This window comes from Lichenostomus cassidix, chromosome 1Ab, assembly GCF_008360975.1.
Source record: "Lichenostomus cassidix isolate B80296 chromosome 1Ab, HeHo_3.0, whole genome shotgun sequence".
Classification (NCBI taxonomy): Eukaryota; Metazoa; Chordata; class Aves; order Passeriformes; family Meliphagidae; genus Lichenostomus; species Lichenostomus cassidix.
This window is the reverse complement of record NC_139481.1, coordinates 11131692-11150962: the sequence shown is the minus strand read 5'-3', so window position 1 is coordinate 11150962 and position 19271 is coordinate 11131692. Positions and strand designations below refer to the sequence as shown.

Genomic DNA, 19271 nt, shown 5'->3' with positions numbered 1-19271 from the left:
ATATTATTGAGTGCAAAAATCTGATTCATAAATATGACCTCAGAAGTGGAACAAGTGTATACTTGCCTTACAATTGTTTTAGATGCATTTTCCCATGAGTACAAGATGAGGAAGAAATACATTGGTTCCACTGGGCAGAATTCAAGTGTGGAAGCGTTCAGGTAAATGGTTAATATTAGTTAGTTATACAGTTACATGACAGTAAAAGAAGTTATTTTACTTTACCACTTTAATTAGAGCAAGTTCTGGAATGTTTTTCATAATAAACCCCTGAATATCCAAGTTGACTCATAGATCAAGTGTAAATATTTGAACAATATTTGCACACCATTGTTTTGACTCAGAAATGCCATGTGTATTCAATTACCATGTGTTATATACATGCAAACAAATACATAAAACTTCTTTTTCTGAACACACATCTCGAGGCTTTGAACCCTGATTATTTAAGAAAACGTTAGTGGGTACAGATCCGTGGAGTACCATTTACTTTTCTTCTAGGTTTGGCTCTTAAGAGCTGCCACTTGTTTATACCAATGCCTTTTGACACCATTCTTGTATTCGTGTGGCATTAGAAAGTGACCTTAAATGTGGAGTTACATTGACAGCCCTCAGAATTACTGTTGCAATAAAACCAGTGTGGGATTTGAGTCTCTCTCACACTGCTGTAACTCCTGAATTCCTCTGCTAAAGCTGATGAAGCACATTAAAGTCCCAACAACTGGGAGCATCACTGGTATGTGGCTTGTGCATTCCTTCTGGGCCTGGGCCCTTACTGGGTGATTTAATAGGAGATTGAGTCAAAAAAGTCTGGTAATAAAAATCTCCATGCGTATATGTACTGTTTCATTTTCTCTTGGTCCATGCCTGCAATATTAGTAATCAAATAGTGTTTTCTCTTTTTTATTCTATGTACCATAATTCATTTCACAGTGTTTATTTTGACTACTTTTAAAACAAGGAAGAGAAAGAAGGAAAGGGAAACACAGTGGAAGCAGGATGTCCTGTATTAAAGCTAATACATATTTATAGCTGCCTCTTTTCTGAGCTTCGGGATACTGATGTGATGCAAACAAAGCAAATTTTAGTGGCATTTCCTCTTTTGCAGCCAGAGTTCAAATCCAGTAAAATCACTTGTTTGCTTCATTTAACTTTATTTAACAGATATTATGCAGTGTTATACTTTTCGTTATGAGTGATGATGCAAAAGTTAATTTTGAAATGAACCAATGAAGCAGCAGCAGGGACAAAAAAAGTCAGGAGCTGTTTCAGCACATTTTAAGGGAATTTATATTTACATCCTTATTTATTAAGTCATTAAACAGGCAGTGAAGACCTGATATCAATGATAGAGAAGCTTTATGAGTGCAAAATGCCTGGCTTAAAAATCAGATGTACTTGAAATAAGATATGCTATCTGGTCAGGGATCTCTTTCATGTTTAGTCAGATTTTTACCTGGATTCCACCGTGATGTCCACATGTAATTGAAAATTATCCAGTAATTGAAATTATCCAGGATCTGACAGCCTAACTGTTTCTTGTTAAAGGAAATTAAGCAAGGATGACAAAGCAATTGCAAGCAATGTCTTGGATCCAGTTTTGTTGTGGATCTCCTTTAAAGGAAATGTACAAAGAATATAAAACACCAGTGTTCTGATCTGGCCTGAGAGACTCACTGTTTCACTAGAAATTAATTAAGTAGCTTGAAGCATCTGTATTATTAGGTGTTCAGAAAGCAAGATGCGTGAATTGTGCTGTCAGTTCTTCTGCCCTGTAAACAGAGATGTTAATGTAGGCATAGTGCTGCTTGGTGTGGTGCAGTCCAGCGCATGTAATTACCTTCAAGCTGGTTGTTTGATTTCAGCTGGAAAAACTGGAAATGTGGTGGATCTTCTTTTATCAGACAGCTGGCTATTGGATAAGTAGAACATACTTTTTTATTTCCTGCCCTAAATACCAGAATTTATCAGTAGAACCTAAAATATTAAGAGAAGGTATTTGCACATCACCTCTTCAAGACTGTGAGGAATCCATCTGGAGCTGCCAGCTTGAGGAGAGGGTAGAGAATTAAGCAAAATCTGTCAGCATAAAGTACCAGTATTTTTGTTAAAACAGTGGCATGAAGAAATACATGAGAATAACTTGTCACTCTCATAGGAAAGTTCAAATGTACAATTTTCTTGTTAGTTCAACCTAAAAATGGTTTGCCTATCCATGTTCAAAGTAAGATGAACCTTTAGTGCCATCACTTGTGACCTAGAAAAAAGTCACCCCACTGGACAGTAAAATTCCACTTGGAATGAACATGCTACAGTTTGGCTTGTTCGACCTTGTTCTCCTTCTCTTAAGGCACTGGAACTTGAGCAGCCTTTGAGAGAGGTGGGTTTTAACCCCTGCTAAGGGCTTGTCAGTGGTACTGTTGAGGGCAGAGTCTCAGGGCACTGCCAGGGCTGTCCTCTCCCACACATTGCAGCCGCATGCCAAGGGAGCTGGTGATTCATCAGCTCTTCATGACAATGGGAGACCTATGGATAATGTCTCAGCTGGCTTTCAAAACTTTTGTCCATAAATAGTTTGTCCAAATAAATCAAGTTTCTAGCTGAAAAGGATTTTGATGCTTAGGAGCATTTGGAAGTGCCCTTCCTTCTGTTTATTTTTTATTTAATTTCTGCCTAGACCTTCCAGAGCCATGAGGTCAGTGTGGACATGTGCTTAAGGATAAATAAACCAAGATACCGTATTTCAGCGTCCTCAAGACTGACTTGCTCCTCTCTTCACTGAGCTTTCAGGAGATCTCAAGAAGCTCTGCTGAAGCATGTGTTGTAAAAACATCAGAATCAAGTCCTGTAGACTTCCATGGAATATAGTGATATGCTGGATTTGGTTTGATGTCTCTTTGTTTACTAGTTAAATAATTTGATTAATCAGTTGTCAGTGAAAGTTATAACACAAAGGGATAGATTACGTGCTACTGAATGTATAATTTACATAATTACCCTAACTGAAGTGGCTGTTTAGCTTTTAAGTTACATTTGACCTCACTTTTTCATGGGACTTGACACAGACAGGTTTTCAAAAGAGATTTAGGCCAGATTTAGATGTATTCAGAAAATCCAGCTAGGGCTATGTTTCTGTAATATCGGGACTGTCATTTATGCATCTAAATAGTGACCTGACTGAAGAGAAGTATTATCTAGCATTCAGTGTGTCAGATTTAAATAACACTGCTTTTTTGCCATGTAGTGAGTTTCACCTGGATACAAACAGGCTTATGGACTGGATTGAATTTAGTTTCTGAATTTGAGAGTTGTTTGTGGGATTTTGTTTTGCATGGAAGTTTCAGTTGCTCTCAGAGATTGCTTTGTAGGTTTTAGTGTAGAGGAATCATGAAAAGCAGAGCTAAACTGGTTAATTCCTACCTGCCTTTTCATTGAAACCATATGAAACTTCAGCTGTCTTGAGTTTTGTGAGTGGATGTAGGATGGAAAGCATCCTCTTTTTATCAGATCTTATTTTTCTTTCATATGTGAAATTAAGCCATCTAAAATGACAGCAGATATTTTTCAACACACAGAAGTGCTGGTTTGAGTCTTGGTATTGCTGACCGTATTGGCTCTCTTTGTAGTTAGTCATTAATGACAATCTCTGTGCTCATACTAATGTAATTTGCTATTAGTGACTTCCCATCTTTCATGCAGTGCACAGCTAATGTGATTTGCTGATTACACAGATTCTTTTCTTGCTCTTTTTAATACAGGCAATTACTGAAAACAGAACTAGGATCCTTTTTCACTGAGTATCTGCAGGTAGGCCTGTGTTTTCTTTATTTAAATCCAATTTTGTAATATGCTATTGAGAAAAATAATTTTGCCCACTCTAAACGATGACCTGGAGACACTTAAAACCATTCAGAGTTGTCCACTGACTTCTCTGGGGTTTTGAAGTTACCGGATTAATGAAATTTGGGTTATATATATAGTTAGATAGTGAAAGCCCAAGCTGTCACTGTGCTTCTGTAGGACATTGCTGTCTTTCATGAGGTTTCAGACATTCTTTTTTAGCTCAGAATTGAAGTCCCTGAGTAAACCAGTAAAGTTCATTGTAGTAAAGTTACTAGGAAAGACTTTTAGAAGTACCACTGTCTGTTGAAGCAATATTCTTGATTCTTCTCTAAGTACACGTTTTGTAGGTAAGTCATTTGAAGTTTGAGAAATACTTTGTACTCCACAAAATACATCCTTTTTATCCTAAAACCAGCAGGTGATTATAGCATGATTACACAAGTGTCCCAAGTGATTGAAATAAGATGGACACAGCAAGAGTCCTTTGATTATTAATTTTTAAAATTAAAGACCCCCTTCACTGTCTAAAATTAAGAATGAACAAAATGTGTAATATGATGGCAGTAGGGAAGTAAAAAATTGAGTAAAGGTAGTATATATTTTATTTACAGAATCAGCTGCTCACAAAAGGCATGGTCATCCTAAGGGACAAGATCCGGTTTTATGAAGGTAACTTGGATTTTATCGTGGCTAAGTATGTCACAGGAGTTGTAGCAAATGCCCTCTGGAGGCACTGGGATGCTTTCCACTCTCTTCCTGGGACTATGGATTAGTGTGTCTCAATCCATTCCTGCAGTCTGTTGTTGGGGTCTGCCTTGGTGTTATCATTAACTTTCATAAAGGGGAGGTGATTGCCTAGAGCAGCATTGAGGGAGTCAGGGAAGGATTGCCTCCAGCAAGGACACTTCCTTCTCCTTCAGTTATATCCTGCTCAGGAAAAGTGAAAATAAACTGAAATATGTAATAAAAAATGAAGCACAAATATCCCAGTTAGTTTAAGTATCTAAGTCCAAAATAATGCTGTAGCTTCTTTTAAGAGTTGTTCTGGGGTCGTGCTGACATAGATGAGGTCGGGCACTGGTTCTTGTTTTAAAAGTCAAGGCTCTATTTAACTGTCTACACCTTTTGGAGGTGCCACCTCATTGAAGTAACATCAAAGATAAACCTTCACCTAGTGTGTTGCTTTATAGCCACCCATATTTTGTTTTATGCTATTATGTGGCATTTAGTAGTGTTGTTAAATATGCTGTCTAGTCCTAGATTTGGCATGCAAGTTATGCTAGGGGAGATTTAGATTGCGTGTTAGAAAAGGGTTTCTTCACCAGAAGAGTTGTTCAGTCATTGGAACAAGACGCCATGGGAATGGTGGTGTCACCAGCTCTGGAGGTATATAAAAGACATGTAGATGTGGCACCTGGGGACATGGCATAGAGGTGGCCTTGGCAGTGCTGGGTTAATGATTGGACTTGATGATCTTGGAGGTCTTTTCCAGCCTAAACAATTCTGTGATTCTATACATCAGATGGTGAAGTGGTTTTGTAGTAGCTTCAAGAATTATTGCCCATGTAAACATTCTAAAGATCTTTGGGGAGTAAAGGCAATTTTAAAGAAATGCATCTTTCCTTTTGCAAAGCTGTAGTCATGTCACTTAGTCTAAATATACTGCTTAAGCAGGAGCTTGGAGACAACTCTTTCCATTAGTCTCAGCTATCTATAAACCCTGTGTGTGACATTATATTACTGACAGTACAGCTGATCAGATTTAGGTGGTGCTATGGAATCAAGATTTTCTGATGAAAAAACAGTCACCCTGAACACCGCAAAAAGAGAACCAATTTCACATTAAATGCCCCAAAGCCCACAAAAAGAGTACTGAAATTCCTTAAGCTGAACACCAAATTCCACAGTTATATAAAATAATAGCTTGGAGGGCACGGGAGGGCTGTTGGGATCTCAAGGCCTTCATAGCTGCTTTGTAAATCACAAAGGAAGTTGTTTTATAAGTATAAAATCAGCAAATGAGATACAGACCGACCTTTCTTTTTTTCCTGGTATTACCAGCTTGAAAATAAAAAATACTGTATCTGATGTTTGAGATCAAAGCTTAGATAAAAACCTAGAATGTGAGACCGCTAAAGGGCTTTCAAATATAGGCGCATGTTTAGGAAATACCAAATTTCAGCAAGGTGTTGATTTAAAACTTACTTTGGTTTTTGATTCAGTGTGTCACTTTGTGGTTGCCCCGTAAGATATGGTCAGTAATTCTGGTAAGGTGAGAATTAAACTGGTCATGTTTTTTCCATGTCTCTGCTCAGAAATGGTATCTCTAAAACTGGCAAGTTACAGGAGGATAGCAGTAATACAGGTATCTCATTCAGAGGCAGAGGTCTTTCTGACACACAGCTTTCCTGGGGAGGTGTGCATGGAGAGTTTCCAAGGCTGGAATTTGGGTTTCTTGGCAGCAGATGCAGCCCTGCTCCAGAGTCCATCCTGTAGTTGGTGACTCCGTGGCTCTCAAAACACCCAAGACAGAGCTGGAAGTCTTGGGAACTCCCATTCTGAGCAGGACTCCCTTGGTGGGTCTGCAGCAGCAGAAGTCCTGCCCTCAAATCTCAGGTTGTCTCCATCCTGTGGCTTGAGTTTCACTCTCCATTTGGTGTTGAAGTTTTCATAAGAGGAAAAAAAGCACACTTAGGAGAGGTTTTGTCTTGCAGAAAGTTTTGAAAATCACAGAATCACAGAATTTTTGGACTTGGTTCCCTGCTGTGTTTCATTAGAACTAATTGAAAACAAAATTTTTTAAAAGGTTTTAAAAAGAGAAACAGAGCACCCTTTTCAGTCTTGCACATGAATGTGCAGGACAGAGACAACTCCTGCCTGGTGGTGAGGAAAATAAGACCTTGGTGTGTTCCACAAACCAGCACCTGCAGTATAGCATGGTGACCCACATTTGTCACTGAAAGCACTTGAAGTCATCAAACCAGGAACAATTCAGGAGCTGCAAATTCACCAGAGCTGATGCTATCCATCATGTGCTTAAAAAGGCAGGAGGATCAAGTATCCCATAGTAAAGATTGACACTTGGTTAACTTTGAGTTAAGTAAGTAGTGTTATTGCTTTCATGCATAATTGTTTTGTGATATGTGTGTAATTCTGGGCAAAATATTCTGTGGCTGAGGCTCAAAGTAATGTTGTAATACAAAAATTACAAATAGTATCAGATTCTGACACCAGTAGTAATATTGATTGATTGCTACTGAATTTGCTTCCTGGTAAGTCATATTGTCTTGGTGGAATGCCTCAGAATCTCTGATGTGTTCTTCTCTATAATACTTGCTGGGGGAGGTGCAGGGTCATTGCTCTTCTCTCACAATTGGGTTGGGGGTGTAGGGATGGTAAAGAGCCTTGTCCAAGGTCACACAGGCCATTTTGGGGAACAGGGATCTGAAGCTGGAATCCTATTGAACCATATTCTCTCTGTGAATTCCAGCTCCTGCATTTGCCTCTGTGTTGTGTAAAATATTCTGTGAGGAACTCAATGTCCAATTTGGTTGTACAACCTGGCCAGAGCTTCTCTAGATTCCACTGGGGAGGATTCCAGGTGACTGCAGCTGAGACAGGAATGGACATGTGGGTGGCCTTGCTGTGAGGACCATGGGGAACTCCCCCATAGCAAATTCTACTTGCATCCCTTGAAAATTACAGTAAAAATGATAAAGTCCTAACACCATTGTTCTTTATCATGGATCTTTGGTGAGATTTTCTGTGTAAGTGGAAAAGGGAACAGTGGAAAAGCTACTAGGGATCAGTTTGAGGGGATGCTTTACAGAGCATCTCCACAGAGTGTGGTTTGCTCTGCTGCCCTGCAGCCTGAAAGGCAGGAGGGAGCATGGTGGGGTAAATTCCTCTGCAGGAATGCTTCCACACTTAATCTGCTGTGTCCTTCCCCTGCTCTCCTCCACAGTCCTGTCCAGGAGATATTACTGCAAGAGGAGTACTGTAGCCTGGGCTGTTACCCATTGTTCTTCAAAGGGTTTTCCTGAGTAACCTCAAAGTCTCAGAGTTTATTAAGAACATTAGATGTGTCACCTAAAAAGACACAAGTATGGAAGGATGTGATACACCAAAAGGAGTAATAATTCCATACTGCTAATAGTAGCTGCTGCATGATTCATCTTAGCATATAGTAGCAGATTCACATTGTTTCTGGCATGTTTAATTTTTGCAGTTAGCTGGTTACAACCAAAGCTGTTCACTAGTTTTTTTTGTGTTTTTGCAGGGCAGAAACTACTGGATACCTTAGCTGAAACCTGGGATTTTTTCTTCAGTGATGTCCTGCCCATGCTGCAGGCGATTTTCTATCCTGTGCAGGTGAAAAAATTACTCTATTACAATAGAATCCTGAAAAACTGGAAAAAGCAACTTTACTGGTTCAGCAGCAGTTTGATGCAATCCTTAATTCTCTCTCCGTGGGCCAACCTTCCAGTGCAGCTGTTCGCTGTAGTCATGTCATGCAAATAAGTTACTTATGCAAATGATTTCAAGTGCTTGGGTGGAAAAGATGAAGGCGAACTTTGAAAACAGAAGTGGAGTGCGTGGAAGCTGGTTAATACTTCTGTCAATCACACTAAAAGTCAAAAAAGGTTGTGAATGATAAATTGAAATGTTGCCCAGTGAAATAAGTGGAGCTGTGTTGATTTAAATATATGCATTTCCTTCTCTGCAATGTGAATTTTGTCTTTGATGTATTTCCACTTTTGAAAAGGAATTGTATTTCTGAGATCAAATTCTATGCTATGGTAAATAGACAGCAACAGTCAATGGAGTTTGACCAGTTTAGATGAGCACAGATTTTTTTTCCAGTAATTTTAAATACACAAGAGATACGTGATCTTCTAATGTAGTGATGGCCAGAGAGTATTATCACTGAAGTCTTATTATCACTCAGTCTGTACCAGATCTCTGTGAGTGATCTTTGCAGTTGCTCATAGATGCCTACAGATTTTAGTGGGAACTTGGGGCCTGAACATATGTGGGGAAACTTCAGAAACCTTCTCCCATTTTTCCAAGGGGACTTTTTGCCTAAAATGATTGCCCAAATGTTAACGATATTACCATTTGCATCTTCACACCATAACAGGTATGAAGTCTGAATTTAGAGGGAAAGCTTCTGTTTCACACTGTATTTTATTCTGAAAGGGAAGAGCTCAGAAAACATACAGGACTAGTTCACCCATAGACTTGTGTTTTACCAGTAGAAACTCTAAAGTGATAGAAATAAGATGCTATTAAAAACATACTAGAACACAATGGGACATTTTTCTAAGTGCCCTGTAATTGAAATCCAAGATATTTGGACATGTAGAGATCTAGGTTGGCTCTAAGCATGTTTTTCCAAAGCACTTAACTAAATTAAAACTCACTCAGTTGTTTTTGAAAATTGCACCAAACATCCCTATTCTCTGTTGTGTTTCTGTGGCCTTTGAAAATATTTTAGTGATATGAGTCTGTTAACATAGGGTTGAAATGTTTCTAAAATCGGGATAGCTAAAAATAGGCTTTAGGAACAGGGGTAGGTAATGTAGAACTGCACCTGGGGACCTGCATGTACAAGCACAGGGTGACATGAGCACGAAGATTGTTTAGAAAATATCAGGAATTGTTTTAGCTAAATCATGCGGATTTGCACCTGTGAAATAAATCAGAAATATTGCGGGAGGAGGGCGGCTTAAAGTCATGCTTGGGGGAAAACAATGGAACAATATTAAGTTGATGATTAACATATGATTATACCACTGTTATGTAAGGGAAGAGTATAAAATGTGTTCGCATCAAATCAGTGTCGAGGTCAGATTTGGGTACATCTCACCCCTGTCTTCCGAGCCCAAATAAAAAGCACCTGCATATAATCTTCGTGATTATGTGTTATCCACGCTAACAAGTCTTCTTCCCCATCAGATGGAAATAATTGCTTAAATTTCCAAAGGAACCTTCAGTGTTTAAGAGCGCTAAGTCCCATGTAAATTCAAATAGATCTAGTTGCTGATGTTCTGAGGTTACTTCCAAAAGCCCAACTGGTGCCTATGTGCTCTTGTAAATTCTATTAATTAGCAACTGAAGCAGATTTGGGGCCTTCCTTACTTCTGTTTAAATAATTAAAAAAATAATAAGGAATGGGTAGGGTTGGCTCAGGCTTCTTTATTCCAGACTTAAGTCAACACCAGTTGAATACCAGACCTTCCATGTGTACAGCCTTATATACCCAAGCAAAAACACCTAAGGCCAGAAAGAGAAACAGTTCTACAACTCTACATAAGGCAGGCTCCTTTAATCTCTGCAGACAGAGCTGGAGTTGTATTCTACTGCTGGGTGTTTTGCTCAGTGAGAAGGTATTGTTGAACTGAAAACAGATGGCTTTGAAAATGCAATATGGAACTTCAGCTCTGCTCCTTACAGTGAAGTTTTTCAAACTGTAGAGAAAAGAGGATCCACAGGTGGGCTGAGTCAGGTTTCCTGCAAAATTTCAAGACGGTAACCAGCAAGTAGTCAAAATCTTACAAAATAATGGAAATTCAACCAATATGCATCCCTGCTTTTTTTTTTTTTTGACTTACAATACATGTAATTTGTGCTGTACTGTTAAAATACCAAATATTCATATATGATCCAGCTCTCATCCCACCCCAACCCTTCATCCTCTCCACATGCAGTCAAACTCAGTCACTGTAGAGTTCATTACTGCCAAATCAAATTTACTGTGCAGGCTTGGCGGGGGCTGCTCTCTGTCCTTTTTTATATTTCCTTCGTGTTTCACTTGGGTTTACCATTCTTGTAATCCATCAGGATGGGAGGAAGGAATTTGAACAGAGGATTTTGAAACTCATTTTCACACTGCTCATAATCTGTCTTGCTTTCTTTCTGGTTCCAAGGGAAAAGAGCCTTCGGTTCGGCAATTGGCACTTCTGCATTTTAGGAATATAATTACCCTCAATATAAAATTGGAAGATGCATTATCCCGTTCCAGAGCCAGAGTTCCACCATCTATTATTCAGATGCTGTTAATACTTCAGGTAAATTGGTTACTTTTCTCCATCTGCCTTTCTGCGCTGCATTGCTGAAGTCTTCTTTAACAGTCTCTGGTTTTGCTTGGTCACTGCAAACTTCTTACCCAGAATGCCAGAGCTTCTCTGCTCCTGTGGTCATAATATCTAAATCCTAATATTCTAGTATCTAAATATCCTACTGTCTAGTGTCTAAAAAATCTAATTACCTAATATCTAAATTATCCAATAGTATTATAATAATGTGCTCTATAATAATGTGTCATATAATATATATCTAATAACATAATAATAAATAATGTGACATATAATGGTAAAATAATGCAATAATTATAATGTAATAATTAAACTATCTAATATCTAAACCTCCTACTATCTAAAAGCAGGGGCTGTAGAGATGCCATAAGATCCAGAGGGTGTGGGAGTACAGACTTGGTTTGAGACTAGGCCTTGGAACATGAAGTTTTGCAAGGTGACAAGTGTGCAGTGATAACATGATTTCCATTAGATGCTGTGTGTTGCTGCATTAGCAGTTCAGGATATGAAGCTTCACATTTGGAATAGGTAGCAAGGTGAATATGCAGTTTATGGTTGAACCGCGGTCACTGGAACCAAAGTCTACCAAAATTGGTGATACAAAAACATTAGGACTAGATACTAGTATTTACGTTCAGTGTTAGGTTTTGTCCGTGTGTGTGTGTGTGTGTGTGTATAGTCATAGGAGAAACAAAATGAAGAATTCCGGGCGAAAGGTGATATAAAGATATCTTTATTTGCTTAATTAAAGAAAAGCACGAGGTATCATGAGAAGAAAGGGAATGAGGCGGAAGAGAAGGAGAGAACCAGGAGTAGATTCTTAAAGGGTGAGGAAATCCAGATTTTTCTGGCTTCTGACTTTTTTATAAACGTATTTCTTTGCTCTTCATCACAGTATGAATTAGTTCTGTATCTGAAACCGTTTTGAAGAGCAGGATAATCTGATGAGGCCAGTTTTGAAAATGGAGGAAAAAAGTAAGATTCTTCTGCTGGGTCAAGAAATGGGATTTCACCTCTCAGTGAAATCTCAGCTATTCCAGTGTCCATTTGTTGGGGTGTTTAAGGGTGTGTTTAACCTGGTTGTCCCAGAAAAAGATTTTTATCCTATAGGAGTGTCTGCTTGGTCTTGTCTCCCTTCTCATAGCCCCCACCTCCCAAAAGCTTCTTGAAACTGCTGGCTGATTGTGACACAATGACAGTAGTATGGCAGTTTCATGGAAACCAGTGAAACTGGCTGGAGAGGGGAGAGGAGATTCAGGGAAAAGCTGGAGCATGGACTCAACTGTGTAATGAGGCATCAAGGAATTCACAGTGATTGAACCATGAACCCAGCTGTGTTAGCAGACACCAGAGACTCCGCATGAGACAGTACCATTGTAAAAACCTTCTTCTCAGGAACGTTCCCTCTGAGGCCCTTCGTAGGTATGAGGTATTCTAAATCAGGCTTCAGCAGCATTGTTGCTAACAGGTCTGCAAGCTTTTTGTGGTTACTTTAGGGAGTCTGTGTTGGCTCTAGGCAGGATCTGGCTTTGAATGGATTCAGTGGTAAGCTGGAAACTGAGTAACATCCTGATTTTTTCTTTGCAAATCTGCTTTCTTCAGCAACCCAAAGTGTTAACACGGTGGACGCCTGTTTAGGGCAAAGGGTCAAATCCATTTTCTTTGCAAAGCTGTTGATGGAAATCAATAACCAAGTGAGAGGGGAATTTGCCCCTGGGTGTTTATTTCTGCATATTTTGCCTATGCTTGTGTGGTGGGAATGGTGAAAGTCTTTTCTCGGCAATAGCTCTGCCAATCTTGTGGTTTAAAATGTAATGGAAATTGTGGGAAAAGCTCAGAAGATCTGGGAATTAGCTATGTACATATTTAGCAGTGTTAGTGAGTAGTTGCAATTCAGAGTAAAGACATGTTTCTGAACTCAAATGTTATGTTAAACCAAAGCAAATTTTATACATTTGTGACATAATGGAATTTTCTCAATTTAGCTGACCTCCATGTGTTAATATGGCTGGAAGAGAGATAGCAATTCAGCTGTCCAATGAGCACATGATGGTCTTGTGAGCTTGGATTTCCCAGACTGAGAGATGATGTCCTGATGGGGATGTTATCTAATCCCTATTTCTGTCCACTGTGAATATCTCTTCCATAAGAAACTTAGTGACACTGGAGCGGACTCTCATGGAGAGAAGATGATGATAGGGATGTTGGCTCTAGACAGTGTTCAACTTAGTGCTAAGATTCCCTGTTTCTGTCCTTGATAGCCTCATGCTGTTATGTGTGATGTAGTAAAGGAATAGCTCATGTTCTTTAAGACAGCAGTTGTAATGTCAGAGGTGGCAATGCACCACTCTGTTCTGTTAGACTGGATTAAAGTGGCAGAGCTTTTGGAACAAATGCAAGGTGCATCTGGTATTATGTCTTAGCTTGTCATGGTGTAGGGGAAAAGCTCTGTTTTGTCAGGAGAAGGCATTTTCCTTATTGGACAGAAAGGGAAATTTTTTAAAGAGGAAATTGAACTGCTCTATTTAAAGGAGTAGAAATCAGTCCTTAGGTTAATTATTAGACTTGGATTCTAATAATTAAGTAGTTCAATAGAGCTACTTCTCACCATTGCTATAACCTAGTGTAATTACAAACCAGCAATCTTTCAGGAAAGAGAGAACTCTGGGAGGAATGATATTCCTGTTGTGTCAGTCAGTGGTAGTTTTATCGTGGCTTGGAGGAAGGGCCTTGTATTACTCGAGCTGTGAGTTGCCAGCATAGTCTGACTCAGTTACAAAGCACAAACTGAAATGTTAATCTTCTGTGGCTGCTCACAGGAAACACAAGCTGAAGTGCCTCCAGGATGCTTCTGTTTAATTTGCGGGGAATTCAAGAGCAGAGTCATGACTGAGGGAAGCAAAAAATGAACACTGCTTTTCAGCACAGAATGATGCACAGGAGCTCATTTTGGGTGAAGTGAGGGTTGGGTGACTGGAGGGATAGGGGTAAATAGAGGAAAAGTTTAGAAAAGAAATTTCTGAACCAAAGAGAGCAAAACTACCACGATCTGACTTGCTTCCCGAAGTATGTTGTCAAAGATTACCCATGTCACTGAAACTGCAAAATCTTATCTCCAGGTATCTCTCCTGAGGTCTCACAAAGCTGGAAGAGAAGAATTAAAGTGTGTTCATCTAAATCTTTCAGTTAACATCAGGATTATTTGGGTTCACAGAATCTCTCAGGGTGACTTGACATATTTAAAAAACCAAGAAGAGCACAACACAGTTTCTCTTGTTCTGAGGGAGGAGGCCTCACGAAACATAACACTGTATCTCTCATACTGGGGGATGAGGCCTTGCTAAATATAATCTCTGAAGAGAAAAATAAAACCTGTGGTTTCCTCTTTGGCTGTCTGTGCCTTGTTTGGACTTCCTTGTCCGCTGTCTCTCTCTATAAAGGAAGACAAAATAAATATGTAAAACTGCCCAGTGTGACCTTTTTGTTATTTCTGCAAAGTTCTTTCCATTTAAAGGGAGTGGAAAAGTACATTGCAAGATGTGAAAGTGAAATGCAGAGAGTGCTGTTTTTCCATCTCAGCAGCCACACATCAAACCAAGGACAGCATAGTGGTTAAAAACAAAATACCCTTTGCTATCAGAAAGGTGCAGCTATAGATGTGCTGTAACACTGCAATGCCAGTTGCAGTTATTTCTTTATGGACATAGGTTTTCACAAGTGGTGGTTGCTTTTGGAAAGTTTTCTTACTAAGCCTCTTAGACCTGAAGCATAGGTTGAACAAAGTGGTATGGATGTGAGGTTTCCACATGCTTTTAATTTCTCTTTACCTTTGTCTGAGTTCCTAATTTAGATAACACAAAAAGAGGAAACCAATAAATAAATGTATTTTAGACCTTGTTTTAATATAAATCACCGTATCAAAAACATGTGCTTCCCCTGAGTTGTGCATAAATTTGAATTTTTTCTTCCTTCCTGGTGGAAGGGTGGTTTGTCTGTGTTGTTTGCATCAGCCCCATAAGGCAAAAGAAATCTTGCAGCCAGGGCACATAGGGAAGAGCCCTCTGTTGCTTTGTGTTCACACATGCATAAGTGAGAATCTGGCCCTCAAGATTGACACTTCAGAGTATATTGTAGATATGTTTGTTTCTATGCAATATTCTCTCTTATTCTAGTTCATTTATTGTCTCTATCAGCAATTGCAGTTTTCACTAGTTAAATTGACACAGGTTTGTTATCCTTGAATGAGTTTGTATTGCTGGGACTTTTAACAGGCATAGCATTCATTTGTTACAGGAAAAAAGATCTTTTTAAAATTAAAATGTTAATGGTTTTGCTGGTGAAGTGTACTTGTCATATTTGATTTTGAGTTTCTTCATATTGTTGTGTCTCTAGGGGCAGAGGCTGGGGAGCAGTGGTCGTCACTCCTAACCATTCCTGACTGGCAGGGGCTTGTTCAGTATGAACTCCAACAGAGCCCATGCTTGTGCACCACATGCCTTAATAGTTCTGCACTCATGTGGGCCCTCTTTGTCCTAAGGACAATGGAGGTCCATTGCCACGAAAAAAGAAGCAATTTTGTTTTCAAATTGAGTACTGTCCAAAACTAGCTCTCAACATATTTGACAACACTTCTGTAAAATTAAACAGTGGAAAACCACGAAACAACATATAATGGTATGAACCTGTCTCATGAACACCATGTCATAGTAATTTAAATATGCATCTTATCCCTCATCTTTAACAGAGGGATGGTTTTTGGGAACACAACCATAATTTTGTTCATACCAATTAAACACAGTTGTTTTTGAAGGCAGTTTGCATTGTGCAGACTCCCTTTGGTTGTTACACTCATGGTGCATTTTAAGAATACTCACGTTAAATAAAGTGTCAGTTCTGTGAAGGATACCAATTACTTAACCAAAGGTATGGCTTCAGGTGGAGTTGGTTAAACTAAAATAAATGTCTCCTGGAGTTTGCCTCTAGTGATGAAACTGATCTATTAAAACCAGTACAAGTACATTGGTAGGCAAAGCCTTAATCCTTACCTAAGTAGAGCGAAATCAGTAAAATGATTCTTACCTTGAATTAGCATGTCGTTGCAGACCCTGTAACTTTGTTGAGTAAGAGGGAGAAAATTTTAACTAGTTGCGTTCATCTGTACAGATGCTTTTTATGGACCCATTTGGGCTAGTAGACTAAATCTGGCATAAAAGATTGCATAGAAATTTTAACGGTTGAGAAACTCTGAGAAGAAAATGTTCCCATGGTGCAAGAATCCTTTGACTCAGGGTGCTTTAATACTGTAATTCATGAGTTGTCTACAGGAGGAATATGAGAAAGTTAATCTAAGCTACCTTTTAAAGAAAATTAATTAAACCTCATTAGAACTCTGTATGGACACTCATTCTAAGAATTAAAGAAGTAGGAAGAGAGGCAATTAATGATGCTTCCATTTTCCATCAGAAGCCTAAGCACGATTTATCTTAACAAATTGCTGTTATTAATTCAGTTAGTATAATTTCATTTCCTTGAATGACCCCAGGTAGACAAAGTCACAAGGGAATAGTGGCTTTTGAATTGCCCAGGGCACTACAGGTGGAATCCACAGGAGGTGGCACGCACTTTTTGACTGTTAGCATGGACCACAAAGCTTTGAGCAATCCCAGGTGCCACCAGCACCCTGAGGGGTGTTTACCAGCACCTGGCACAAAAGCTTTGCTCTGTGTGACCGAGCTGTGTCTAGCAGGTGGCAGGGACAGCCAAGCCTGTGGTTGGGGTCCTCCCATTCTGTCCTGGGATTCACCAGGCACTATTCACAAGAAGAACATCAAAAGTGGTGTCCAACAGAAAAGCTGCATGGGGTCATTTCCTAGTGTTGCAAACATGGTCTTTTCTTTGGTTTTCGGAGCCAGGTCACATTGGTTCTCAGTCAGATGTGCACTGCACTGGGATGGGGTGCACAGTGGCTTGGCTAGTCCCTGAACAGGTGCCGCCATGCTTCTACCAAAGCTTTCTGTCTGGGCATAAGGTGAGTAGAGAAGCTTCCTGCCAGGAGATTGAGAGGCGTGTCCTCGTTCTTCTTCTCCAAGAGCCTTTCATGTGGCAGAGAAGGGGCTGCACAGTGCTTGCTGCATTTTGAGCACGGGTACTTACTGATAGTGCTGCTTCCTCTCCCATCATCTTGCTGGCTGCGTCATCACCTTTTACTTTCCCATATGTTGGCCTTCTGACTCTTTTCCTCCCTAACACAATTGTATTTTCCCATGGGAGTGGTTCCTGGGGTTTTGGCGCTTGCCTGTTTATATGCTATAGACTTGTACTATTATGGGAAGACATGTTTCCATTTTAGCTAACAGGCTGATTAAAACAAATTATGTAAAATGTCTTAGCTTCTCCCTTCTCTGCAGAAGGTGTGCTAAGAAGGGAGAGTTGTGAAAGGTATGGAACCACCTTCTCTGGCATACCATCGAGCCTCATCCCCAAGCTTTTCCTCTCCTGGTCTGTGGTTGCCAGTGCCAGAACCAGCAGCCCATGCATCCAGCATGGTGGCACCATGCTGGTGGCACAGGGACTTTTGCAAAGGGCAACTCCTTTGTGGTGTATTTCTTCCAAAAATAAAAAGGCCCATTTGTTGTAATTTGCTAAAGATAGGGAATGATAGAATGAGTCTCTCGGAGGCATCTTTTCTCCCAGGGTGAGTAGGCACTGTTAATTGCCTTCTGTCAGTGATTTCACAGTCTTACCCTAAGTTTTGTTGCAGCTGCAGAAGAAACAACTATGTGACAGGGTGATATGTGACACGCACTGTGAAATTAATTAGCTTGCCGCTACCCAGTTATTACAAGCAATTAAAAGATAAACAGATGATAATGTGAAAAAGCAGGATTCAGATTACCTTATTTGATTTATACCGTTATCTGTTGCAAACCTTCTTCTGTTCTCAGTGAGCTACATGGCAGTGGCAGCGAAACTTACAGCACGAGGTTACAGTGAAGTGACAGGCAGTTGTGCCCAGTGCCTCCAGTTATGGCTTTGGCATGGTAAAGTGGCTGGCCATGGCTATGGTTTGGCTGAGAATGACCATCCATCAGGAAGAGGGTGGAAGCTGTCGTGGGACAAGGCAAGTATGCAGAGAGGGAATGTGCTCTTGAGAGTGAATCCAAAGGCCTCTGGTTTGAAGTCATTAGGCGGGGCCTTGTGCTTTAGTGCTTTCTTATCCAAATGCAAACCAAAAAACAAGGATACTTCCTCTGGCAAGAGGAAGAACCATCATTTGGCCTGGCTGAAATCTGTCAGAAAAGTATTTTGCAAAATACAGTTATACTTGGAGTGGCTGTTGCATAAAACCTATTAAATTCCTTCTGAGGAGGCTAAGAATTGTCAGCTGCTTCTGCTACTGGACACCAGGTATCTCCAAGCCTCCGTTATTGCTAGACAAGAGGCTTCATGCACTGGGCACTGTATAAACACAATGAAAATGTGGTCTCTGCATTACAGATTGTGCAGCCTGGTACACGACACAGTACATGTATCTAGATGTACAAAGGGGGAACAGAAAGAAGCAAGGAGACAAATATCACAAAAGTGATTTTATGACTGTTAAAATACATCACTGACCTCAGTGCTCAGAGGTCACCTGGAAGCCTTGTCCTTTTGTTGTAGGTTGATGGTTGGGCTCCAACAAAAAAATACCTCAAAAATACTTCATTCCTGCTGTATTACTCATGAGCCTTGTTTAGTTGAAGACAACAAAACCTTGGAATAAGCAGTGGGATATTTGTATTGTTTCTCCTGAACCAAATGAGAACAGATGTTTAGGCAGTATGAAGTTAATGCAGCTCTGCTGAAGCCCTTGTATATTAGAGGTGGAATTGGGCAATAATTGACTGTAAATCTCTAGAATAAGGTTGTATATATACCCATGTTGATAACGTTTGAAACAGAGGCAAGGAGATTTGCTCCCTGGAAGTGGCTACATGATATTATATGGGTTAAATTAAAGCACTAGCCAGCACTGAGGGGGAAAAACAAATTTTGTTTCGGTAGTAGTGATATTGCGAAGAGGTAGGTCAGGGCATCCTTTGGTTTCCATTTCATGTAGCTCTCTATGGTTTTTGTAAGAATTCTGAATACTGCTGAATTTTGCCAGAGCGTGGAGTTGCCACATCCTTGGCATGTGATGGATGAGGGAAAGTCAGCCCTTCAGAGGCACTCCTGCAATCACGTCCCTAATCCACAGACTGTTTGGCTGTTCACTGGCTGTGAACTCAGATTTTGTACGTTGGTATTTCTTTGCTGTCTCTGCACATTGGGTTACTTACAGAGGGTATT

General features: G+C 39.9%; 1 protein-coding gene across 6 annotated transcripts in view; it reads left to right on the top strand.

The window, feature by feature from the left end:
* The window catches only part of PRR5 (proline rich 5), an 85323-nt gene that overhangs the window by 48626 nt on the left and 17426 nt on the right, over positions 1 to 19271 (top strand). For 5 of the 6 annotated variants that reach the window (XM_085049768.1, XM_085049769.1, XM_085049770.1 and 2 more), the window contains 4 exons: positions 3759 to 3807; positions 4455 to 4512; positions 8123 to 8214; positions 10773 to 10913. In XM_085049768.1, the coding sequence (XP_084905894.1) occupies positions 3759 to 3807; positions 4455 to 4512; positions 8123 to 8214; positions 10773 to 10913 (340 nt within the window). Of the gene's footprint in view, positions 1 to 2677; positions 2885 to 3758; positions 3808 to 4454; positions 4513 to 8122; positions 8215 to 10772; positions 10914 to 19271 lie in introns of all 6 variants that reach the window. The other variant, XM_085049773.1, reaches the window with a different exon arrangement.